The sequence below is a fragment of the Dermatophagoides pteronyssinus genome, unplaced genomic scaffold (genome assembly GCF_027571235.1).
Source record: "Dermatophagoides pteronyssinus isolate colony J.1.1.1.1 unplaced genomic scaffold, Derpt_VIB-CSIC_2022.12 sq0011, whole genome shotgun sequence".
Classification (NCBI taxonomy): Eukaryota; Metazoa; Arthropoda; class Arachnida; order Sarcoptiformes; family Pyroglyphidae; genus Dermatophagoides; species Dermatophagoides pteronyssinus.
In genome coordinates, this window is record NW_027461535.1 from 1,306,765 (window position 1) to 1,318,688 (window position 11,924).

At 29.2% G+C, this 11,924-nt stretch overlaps 1 protein-coding gene across 1 annotated transcript; it reads right to left on the reverse strand.

Moving 5' to 3' along the window:
- Positions 1 to 504: 504 nt before the first annotated feature.
- Positions 505 to 5,909, reverse strand: LOC113790994 (uncharacterized). Its single transcript, XM_075821613.1, has 2 exons — positions 4,228 to 5,909; positions 505 to 1,841 (listed from the first exon to the last, which is right to left on the reverse strand). Exons 1-2 carry the CDS (start codon positions 5,609 to 5,611, stop codon positions 1,519 to 1,521), a joined length of 1,707 nt encoding a protein of 568 aa, XP_075677728.1. The 5' UTR covers positions 5,612 to 5,909; the 3' UTR covers positions 505 to 1,518.
- Between the last annotated feature and the right edge of the window lie 6,015 nt (positions 5,910 to 11,924).

The window sequence follows — 11,924 nt, forward strand, 5'->3', positions numbered from 1 at the left end:
AAATGATCAGTATAGAGATTCAAGATTTACCGTTTTTTTTCTGGGGAAAAGTTGAAATTCATTAACACACCATACACACACACACAAACGTGAGAAATGGGAAACAGGAGAAAAAAATTAAATTGAAAAATTCAAGAATTTGGCTGATATGTTTTCTGTTTTCTGTTTAATCATCAAAAAAAAATTCTGACTAACTAACCCTAACCAACCTTTGACCGTCAAAAATTGATTCGTTTTTTTCTTCTTCTTTCAACAAAAATCCATTAATAATTTCCATGTTTGCTCTAGTTTCTTTTGCTGGCTCGCATTCTTTTACACGTTTTTTTGTTTTGATGGCCAATTTCCAGGTAAAAACATTTTGACTGTTTGTGTGTGTGTGTGTCCAAAACGTGATAATGAAAATTTTAAAAGTAAAAATAAAAATGGGCAAGGTTAAACAGGAGAAAATGAAAATGAAACAAAAAATCAAGAGCAGATTGCACCTAATGTGTATCGGTATGTGTGTGTGTGTTTGGTTTCAAGAAAAATTTCACCCAAAGGTACCCCCATATAATTTTCATCTGAAAAACTTTTTTTTTTATCTCCAAAAAAAATGATTCTAATTTTAGACTAGCCATTGTGTGTGTGTGTGTAAATAGTGTTTCCTTCAAGCAATAATTTTATGGCCCAAGATGAAGAAAATCTGGTGTGTCATTTTTTAGGATTTCTTCGGAAAAAATACCGTTCATTCATTGGAAAAAAACCGTTTTATTTTCGCTTCAATTTTGCCTCGAGGATTATGCTGTGTGTGTATGGTTAGGGGTTAAATTTTTGTTCAGTATTTTTTTTTTAACCAAGATGAATGCCAAATCAGTGAGAGATAGAGAGATAGATAACACCACACACACAGGTATGAGGCGTGTATGTATGGATATTTTCCAATTGGTAGTGAATCGAATCGAATACGAATATGGATGAAAATTATGTATATTGAATATATGAATTATGGAAAAAAGCAAGAAGAGAAGAGAGAAAAAAGTATTATGATGAATAAATAATTTGAAAATTATCATATGTATGCTGTGTGCTGTGTGCTGCTGTGTATTCATTTCTTTCATTTCCCTATGACCTGACCAAGAAAAAAAATTGTGTAATGCAAATGGACACACACAGAGAAACAAATAAACAAACAAAAAACACACAAAGAAAAATCTAAAAAAAAGAATGAAAGTCTATAGTCAGATAGAAGAGTGAAGAAAAAATTCAAAATTTCAGAAATTCAAAATCCGTTCATATTTACAATTATGAGACATGTGAGATGTGAATGTTGTTGTTTTCATGATGATAATAAATGAAATTCTAATGAATGTTTTGTGTATGTGATTGTGTGTAAGTGAGGTTGCAAGAAAAGAATTTACTTGATAAAAAAAATGATTACGTATAAATGAGTTGTAAAGTAGTTGTTGTATGTTTTGTTCCTGACCTGAGTGATGTTTGTTTGTTTGTTTGTTTAGTGATTTTTTTTATGATGAAGTTAGTTTAGCCTCGATGTCCATCGATATCAATATGATGATTTAAATCCATACAAGATCCACCATTACCACCATTATTTGAACCTGGTGGTCCACCACCAGTACCAATCGGTATTCCTTGTTGATTTTGATGATCAATTTTCGTTTTATTTTCTTTTTTCCATTTCATTCGGCGATTTTGAAACCAAATTTTTATCTGTCGTTCAGTCAGACATAATGAATGTGCAATTTCAATGCGTCGTCTACGTGTTAAATAACGATTAAAATGAAATTCTTTTTCTAATTCTAATGTTTGATATCTGGTATATGTTTGTCGTCCACGTTTTCTTTCTGTGAAAAAAAACCAAAAAAAAAAAAATCAAAAAATCAGAATTTTAAAACCGAAATTTCAAGAAAAAAAAAACTCAGCGAAAGTATTCCGCTTATGGAAATGAAAATCTGAATAAATTTTTTATTCAAACCAAAAGCCAAAGAGACAACCAGAAAACCAGAAAAAACTAATCACACAAACACATCTCTATCATCATTCATTATCATTATTATTCTGGGATTCAAACCAAAACTATACTTTATTTTACTATTTTTCTGGTTCATTCTTTGGGTTTATATTCCGAATCTAAAAAAAATAAACCCGTATTAAGTCTATAAGGATTATGTTTCACATTCATTTGGATTGGGAAAAAAAAGGATTGCCTTTTCAGTTTGGTTGTCTGTATCATTTTTTATATGGATTTTTTTTTCGGAAATTCCAAAAGCTTTTTTTTTCAATTTCCACTCAAGCTATAATGTTGTTCCAACAGAAGATTATTATAGGCAGAGAGAAAAAAAAGACATTTTTCAATTTTCGTTTCGCAATTCTCTTGATTCTGTAAATTCTGTAAATTCTGGAAATTGTTTTTTTTCACTATCCAAAATGAAAAAAAAGTTTCTATTTTTTCCATTAACGGTTTTTTTTCGTTTGGTTTGGTTTGAAATTCACTGAAATTACATTTTCTATCATCAAAATGATGTAGACAAAAACAACAGCAGCAAAAAACTTTTCGAAAAAGATCTCCAAACAAAAACAAATCTCACAGGAAATGAACACACGCACAACATTTGGAATTGGAATTCCGATTGGAATTGAAATATATAACGGTAACTTATTAGAGAGAGAAAGAGAGAGAGAGAGAAGGAAAAAACTTTGAAGAAATGATATGATGTGAAATATTCTACTGCTAACGAAAAAATGCACATCGTGTGTGTGTGTGAGATGAAGTGAAACAAACTTTTTTTCGTTGTTGTTGTTGTTGTTCACTTTGATACTTTGCGATGTGTCATTTGAAATGAATTGTGCAAATAAATCTTTTAATAGTATTTTTGCAGGTTTTTCTGCTATTGCCAAGTTTCATTTTCGTCGTTCATGGATAAATTCTATAATAATTCAGAGTATCCAAAATCTCTCTCTCTCTTTGGCTGCAAAAATGGAATCATTACCGAAATGAAAACTATAACAACAACAACGGAATTTGAAACGGAATTTATCGGAAAATGGAATCCGTGCAATGAAGAGAGAAAAAGCACTATTGGAATTTCTTCGTGTGTTAATTCACCATTATTTAATGGAATTAGATTCAACAACAACAACAGCATCTCTTGAAAAGGAAAAAAACTGATCAAAATGGAATATCTTTCGTTTTTTGGAAAGGGAAATGGAATCTAAATTCTGTCTGGAAATGATCACATCATATCAGTTGGAAAGCTTAGGATTCCATCATCTAATTCCATCGTTTCGAAATACTTAACTCCAAATTGAACGAAAAAAAACGTGAAATCTTTATCTTCTTTTTTTTTTTGGTTGACTAGAAAATAAAGAAATCGAAATGGCTAAATACGTGATGCGTATATTTTATTACACACGGAAAACAGAAAAGAAAAAACCATACAAGAATCGACAATTCAATCGATATTCTGAAGCGAATTTATTTAGATTTTTTGAACAGAATTTAGAAAATTCCTGAATTTATAAAAAGTTACCAAGAATTTTGAAAAAAAATTCTGTTGTTTTCTTTCTCGAAACAATAAGCGCCATCTAATAAGAAAATCGTCAAGATTCTATAGGAATTTTTTATTAAATTTCTCAATCAATCAATCAATCAAAAAGCTTAACGGCCCATTTAGGGCCATTGCTTCTACAACAATATTATTAAATTTCTACTGAAATGAAATTCATAACAAGACGGAATTTTACAAAAAAAAAAAAAAAAAAATTCAGTTTACTTTTCAATTCAAATTCACAATTTGATTAGTAAATAAACATCTTTATTTTCTAATTGAATTGTTCTAATTATTCTAGAATCTAGGATAAGATAATTGAAAGATTACGAAATGATGCAAGTAAAACTTGGAATAATTCTATCATTATCATTATCCTTACTTTTCATTACAAAAAGTATTACGATTATCCGATTGACCACAATTAATTAGTTAATCGCATCAGAATCATTATAGAATATTCTACACAAAAAAAAACAATAACAAACAGAATTTTGTCAGATAGAATTTTTGCTCAAAATTCCATATTCTTATGATTGAATGCCATCTATCGTAGAAATTGTGTAAACAATTCATTTAAAAAACTAATTAGTTTGATTCCAGAACAACAGGTGGCAGTAATAATTACAGAATTTTTTTTTTAATTTTAAAATAACCAAACAAACAAAAAAAAAAATCATACCAAATTGTGATCGCATCCATGGATAAACTAATGATGGTACTTCAGATTGTTGTGATTGTTGTCCAGGTGAAACAGGCTGACCACCTAAATGTCCAATTGAACCAATATTATTATCAATTCCATATAATTGTTGTTGTTGATGATGATGTAATGATGAATTAGGTGATGGTGATTGATTATTTTGTTGATCTAATGGTGTAATACTACCATCACTTAATATTTTACAGCTACCAAAACCACCGTTTGAACCACCACCATCTAATGATGGTGGTGTTATTGAAATACGACCACCACTGCAATCATATGGTGGAGGTGCAGTAGAAGCTAATGATGGAATTTGTTGTTGTTGTTGACTATTTGAACAGGAAGTTGGTGCTGCTGCCGAAGGATTAACAACAACAACATTATTCGATGTTGTTGCTGTTGTCGATGATGATGAAGTATTATTATTATTATTATTATTTGAATAAAATGATGGACTAGTTGAATCATTTGATTGACTATTTGAATTTGGATTTGAAACAACGGTAGATTGATCAGGTAGATGTTTGTTTAGTTGTTGCGATTGTTGTTGTTGTTCGGTAAGACGATCATAAGGTGGAAATCGTGGATAAGGTGGTTGACCACTAGCATTATTACCATATTGATGAATGGATACTGGTGATGATGTTTGATGTGAATTTGGTGTATGAGATGGGGGTATTTGTGTAGGTGGTGGTGGTGGTGTAGTTGATGTTGATAATGGATATAATAATTGTTGTTGATTCGATGTTATTGGTGGCGATTGATTCAATGATGATAAACCATGATTATTTCGACCACTATTATCAAGACAAATTGGCATATTTGAATGTTGTTGTTGTTGTTGTTGGACTACGATACTAGCTAAATCACCATTTGTAATATGACCATATGGATTTGTTCCGGTTAAAATATGATGATGCGAATGATTATGTTGATGTGGATGATTATGTGAATGTGTTGGATGAGGATGCGAATGATGAGGATGCGGATGATGTTCCATCATCATTAAATGTTGTTGTTGTTGCTGTTGCTGATGCGAATGATGTGGACCACCACCAATACCATTGATTGATGAAAATGGATGTGAATTTAGATGATGATTAGGATGATGATACATTGTTTGTGAATGATGTTGCGGTTGATTATGAGGATTATGATGAGATTGATGATGTGAATGCAATGGTGATGGGGGTGTATGATTATTCTGATGATGATGATGATGCGGATGCGGATGTGGATGATGTTGCGATGATGGTATGGGTGGTGGTGGTGGTGGACTATTATGGTTATGTCCTAAATATGTTGGTAATGTTGTTGTCGCTGTTTGAGCGAAATGATACGGTGTCATACTGTCGCACATGATTTTAATTTAATATAATGGTGATTGATTGATTGATTGATTATTGAACGATAGATGATATTGCTACACAGCCGTCGATTGATTATTGATTATTGAATATCGATTATTGAATATTGAGACTTGATTATGAAAATTGAATTGATTTGAAAAAAAAATTACGTATATCGTTTATTATTAGTATTTTATTTTGTTTTTTTTTTTTGACGTATATCGGTTACAGGTGAATAATAATTAGAAAAGATGAATTTCAGATTTATCACAACATAAACACGTGTGTGTGTTATGTTTGTTTGTTTTCCTATATTCGGAAATTAGAAGTGGAAAAAATAAAGAAGAAAAAATTAGTGAAAAATTGAATTTTTGGAAAATTGAATTTTTCGGAATTGCTACTGGGTATTTTCTTTCTTTTGTTTTGTTTTTTGGTAATTTAAAACCAAAAAACAGACTTTTTGAATGCAAAAGCCGATAGAATCTATTGGCCAGAAGAGACAACTCTTCATTCTTGAAAATTTTTTTTCTTTCCAGAAAAACTAAAAACTGTAAAAAACTAACGGTTTCTTTTCCATACAAACATTTTTTTTTCTTGGGAATTTTCTTTTTTTTTTTTTTTTTTTGTTAAAGTCAAGTCAAAAGACCCCAAAGCAAAAACGAAATTATCATATTTGATCACCCCCCCCACTTTACCACAAAAAAAAAAAAAAAAAACAATCACAGAGCACAACCAAAAAAAATACTTATAGAGTAAAGACAACAACAACAGCGAAAAATGGGCAATAAAAGTTTCAAATTTCATCCACATCCAACGAAAAAATAAATATAACAGAAACGAAGCGGAGAATCAAGTGTTAATCAAATTTTTTGAAAAAATAGTCTGGACAATTTCTTTCGAGAAAAAAGATTTGATCTGGTTTTTTTCTGAATTTGCTGCTGGCTGCTTTAAATTTTCCATTCCGTTTTTTTTTTTAAAAAAAAGTCATAAAAATTTTTTTCAATTTTTCGTTAAAAATTCCGTTGAATTTGATGACCGTTCTGAAAAATTTTATTTTTCTTCCACTAATTACCGGACAATGTTTCGAAGGGTTTTTCAAAATTCAATTAACATCTTTTTGTTTGAAAATATATTCAGAATTTCAGCATCAAATTTTGCTTCGTTTTTTTTGTGTAGCAAAAATTTATCGCATCGTTAAGTCATCAATAGTGAATGAAAAAAAAAGATACAAATATTTCGGTAAAATATCAAAAGATAAACTATATAATGATGTCTAGGGTTAATAATCATCATAACCATAATCATCAAGACGATCATAATCTCCTATCCAAATATTGATTTGATTGGCTTTTGATTCATTGATATCATAATCAAATCAAGTCAAATGCTAATCAACTCTATAAATAAATAAAAAAAATATTGATTTTAATCAAAGTTTTTTTTTCTGTAAACGATAACAACAACAACCAAAAAACCGAAACAGAATTTACGATAAATAACCAAAGGGCAATCTAATTTAATTTGTCTTTGATTTTATGACATGCTGTGTGTGTGTGCTGTGTGCTGTTTTGTCGATTGTCGATTGTCGAATGTAGAGCAAATGACAAAATCTTTTGAATCTTTTGAATGAATGAATGAAACAAATGTCATTTTTATGGCCAGTTTGCTGTTTTGGCACTTCAATGAATAAAGATGTTTTATTTTTAGATTTTTTTTTCTGTCAACCCGGTTGTTTTCGTTGTTTTTGTTTTTTTTTTCTAAACATTCATTAAGATGATGACCACTATTGTGATCTTAATCAGTCAAGTCAAGTACGTCATTTTAATCATGAATAAATGTCACACACACACACAAACAAACAAACGCACAGGTAAGAAACGAAACGAAAACATTAATCAACTTGATGGAGAAAAAAATTGTTTATAGGATCATCATCTCTTTCTCTGTTTTCTACAGAACAACAACAACAAAAGCAACAAAAACAACAACAACAACAAAATTATTAATGAAATTAATTAATCAAAAAAAACAAAAAAACAAAACAAATTTCTAATTGCATCAATTCTAATGAATTGCATGTCTGTTTTTTGTTCTCTTGTTGTTGTTGTTGCTTAAAATATTGTAAATTCTTTCATTTGTTTTCAGTGAAAACTTTTCATGATAATCTTTTTTTTTCTATTCTTTTGTAATTCTTTTTGTTCATTTCAGGTTGATTATAGTTGCCACACACACACACACCGAGTTGTTTACCATTTTGTTGATTTATTTAAATTGAAAGAAACATTCAGAAAAAAGTATAATGAGAAACGAAATGAGAAAAAAAAATCATATTTTTTTCATTATAGATGAAAATTCACCCATTCTGTTTTCATTAAGTAATCAAAACCAACAGCAAAAACAAGAAGAAAATCCAAGGTTGCCAGATTGATTTGATTGGATTAATTTTTGTTGTTGTTGTTGTTGTTGTTGTTTGAAATCAATCTTTTCTCTCCTTCGACAACAACAACAACAAGAATAATGAGTAGACATTCAGCAACCAAAAATCAACGAGAAAGAAAAGAAATGATCATCATCATTATCATCAAGATATTTTGATTCGGATGGACTTTGCCTTTTTTTTCTTCTATTTCTACCAAAAAATGTTTCTTCTTTTCTCGTATTTCTTCTTCGATCATCATCATCAACATCGTGGATAATTTATTGCAATTTTTACCTGTCATTCACACTTTTTTTTATATTCTCAATCAATTTCAATGTACAAAACATCAAGACTGAAAAGAAAAAAAAACTAAACATTCTTTTTTTTCTCCAAATGATGATGATGATATAGGCAGTAGAGAGTATCTCAGAAAGATCAAAAAACTTTTTTTTCTGGTTGATTTTAATCATCAAATACAGAGATTATCTGTAGAAAATCGAAAATCTAACTGAAAAAAAAATCAGGTAAAGCTAGAGAGAGATGAGAGGGTAGGTAAGGGCGTAGCATTTGACTTTTGCTGTTTACAACTTTTTTTTTCAAAAAAAATTTACAAAAAAATTTTGATTAAAATTACAAAATTAGATCTTCAATTTCCAATCTTTAAGATTTACAAAATGTCAAAAAAAAATTATCCAATTAAACACAGCAAACTCAGTTGGCGAGAAAAGCAAATGAAACAACAAATCATCCTATATGTGTTTACCTTGATCAAATTTTGTTTTTCTAATTTGTAGCTACAAAAAATTATATGTAGATTATAATCGATAGTTTTAGCTACCTGAATGTTTGTTGTTTTTATTATAGCTTCTCTTTGGATTTGATTCAAACTAACCGAAACAACAACAACAACAACTGAATTTTGATTAATTCAAAAATCCATAATTTAATAATGGATTTTTTTCAAAAAAAACCTTTTTCAAACTTCTTTACCAATCAATCAATCAATCTTGGATTGTAAAGAAAGAAACGAATGGATGATGATCACGAAGATCTTAAGTTGGCAAAAAAACAACATCTATAGGCTTGTCTTCAAAAGCAAATCAAAAGTGCATTTGAATTCATTGAACTCATCAATATTAATAATTATCATCCATTATCATTGATGAAATATCTCAAGAAAACACGCCAACAACAACAACAGAATCAAAAGGATTTAAGAAAATACAAAAAACGAAAATTAACATATTTAACTAAAAGCCTATAGGCTCTTTCAATGAAAAAAAAATTCTACAGAAACTTTTGAAAGATTTTGAAAGAATCCTATCCTATCATTATTATTATTCTTCTTAGTAATATTATTATGTAACCAAACAATAATTATACGATATCCATTTGGAAATCATTTTTTTGCTTGTCATTTTCATTGTTTGTTTGATCATCATCATGCAAGCAAACAACACTATCCACTCAAAATAATATAAATGTCATGGATGAATAAACTCATCATCATCATCATTATCACAGACTATATATATGTTTGAAGGCAATTTTTTTCTGTTCGCTTATTTTTGGCTATTATTGGCCTTGAGGTCTATCTCACACACACACACAAACTATATCCACTATTTATTAATTGGGATTCTGCAGCAGCAGCAAAAAATTCATTTCCAATTCAATAAAGAGGGGTGGTGGTTGGTTGCTTAGTTGGTTGGTGGATGGTGTTTTTTTCAGCCAAAATCCAAAAATGCTCATTATTTATTCGTTTGGTTTGAAATATTTTTGTTGATCAACTTTGAAGTTTGAAACAATTTTTGTTTTTCCTGAGAAAAACAAATGCCTTTTGACCTAAGTAAGTTTGTGTTGGTTTGTTTGTGTCGACATTTATTTCAAGTGACCGGTCAACTTAACAAACATAGATCTATCTCTGTCTCTTACTCTCGAAAAAATGTCTAAATTAGATATACCTTGCTTGTTTGCTTTGTTCGTATAAGGATGACACATGATTACAAATGACTTTTCTTCATCTTTCTTCTGCTTTTCAAAAGCGAAAAAATTAAGAAGATTTTAAACAAAATTTTCATGTTTTTTTTGTTGTTTAATTTGATTTCACCGAAATGAAATGAAATGTCAGTTATTCAGCAAAAAAAGAACTAAACTAAGAAAATTTCACCTATTTTCTCTCACACTATTTAAATTCTTCTTCATTTCGGTTTTTTGTTTTATAGGTTTTGAATGAAATTCATTCGAAAAAAATCAATCGATTTGAATGGATTGAACGAGAAAACTGCAAAATTGATTTCAAATTTGATGCGCAATTCTGAATTTCAAATTTTTTTTGACACTTGAAAAGATTTCCAAAAAAAAACGAAACAATATTGTTTGAATTGTTGCCGATCGATCGATCGACAGAACTAACAATTTTGAAAAACGCAAATAACATCGATGCAACAAACAAAAAAAAATCGAAAAGCAAAAGATCGAAAAATATCATGGTTGATCATGATGATGATCATCATCAAAGGCAAAAAGCGGAAAAATCAAAAAATTTATTATAAACATTATGTCATTTTTTTGAAAACGTTCTCTCGGCTGCTGTTTTTTTTCTGTTTGTACGTTTAAATTTCACAACCAGCCAACAACAATCTCCACTTCTGGTATTATTCACAGCAACAACAGTATCTTTTTCTCAGCATCAAACCAAAGCCAAACCAAAGAAAAATATTGATTGTTTATAACATTGAGTGAAATAGAAAAACTAAAGAACCGAACCGGGAATCTTATATATGATGAACATGAAACAAAGAAAGAAAAAATGAAAGATCTGCCGCCGCCAAAAAAGTTTTAAAAACTAAAACAAAAACAGAAAAAAAAATCTGCTGGTTGCTTATTGTTTTTGTTTGATTTAGGGAAAAAACAAGATTCGAGGGTATGAAACAAACAAAAGAAGAATGAAAGAATGGAGAAAATTTCATTGAAAAAAAAATTATTGGATACAAAAATATCACATGGTTTGTTTGCTGCCGAAAAGCAAAAACCAGAATCATCGATGATGATGATGATGATGATATGGATTCTTTTGATCAGAAAACAGACAAAAGAAAATCTTTTCCCGAAAATAATACCGAAATAAAATGTTTTGGCATATTTAGATGAAAATATTTTGACATTTGAAAATAATGATCAGAAAAAATCATCACACTGAAATGATGATACGTATGGACATCATTTTGCATCATTATTATACATCACAAACAAATCACATCCACAACAAAAATACAGTTTTTTTCTTTCATTTGTTGTTGTTGTGTCATATTCAAATCAATGTTTGATTTTGAAACATAAATTCATAAATCATACATTAGGAAATAATCAAATACATACAGATTCTTCTTTTAAACATTTTTTGTAAGGAATCTATACAATTATCATGTTGAGAAAAAAAAATTATTGCACAATAATTTTCGTTGTTGCTTTGAATTATCAAATCATCAAATTTAAAGTTCAAATCGACAAAAAAATTGCACGTGTTGATTTATAATCAATCAATCAAGTTGATTCGTTAACAATTTTTACGTAGTAAAAGATTGATCACGTGTTTATGATGTAGTTTTGTTTTTGTTTTCTATCTGTTTAACATGATGCATAATAAAGAAAATAACCCCCAGAATAAAAATGTTTATCAAATAAACAAATATCAATAAAAAAATTTCAAAATCGATAACAAAAATATAACAAAACAAAATTTTCAATTCACCCAAAAAAAAACACATAAAAAATAAAGTGGAATTTAACAAACTTAACACCGACACACCGAAAGACAGAGAGAGAGACAAACAAACATAAAGATCCAATTTATTTAATGATCATCATCATGATGATGATTATGATGATCATAAAAGTCATCG

Bases quoted from the DNA above. Each gene is read 5' to 3' on its own strand.
- LOC113790994 (XM_075821613.1), bottom strand. From the start codon at position 5,611: ATGTGCGACAGTATGACACCGTATCATTTCGCTCAAACAGCGACAACA. The intron at 1,842-4,227 runs GTATGATTTTTT...TTTTTTTCACAG, and splicing joins ATGGATGCGATCACAATTTG to AAAGAAAACGTGGACGACAA.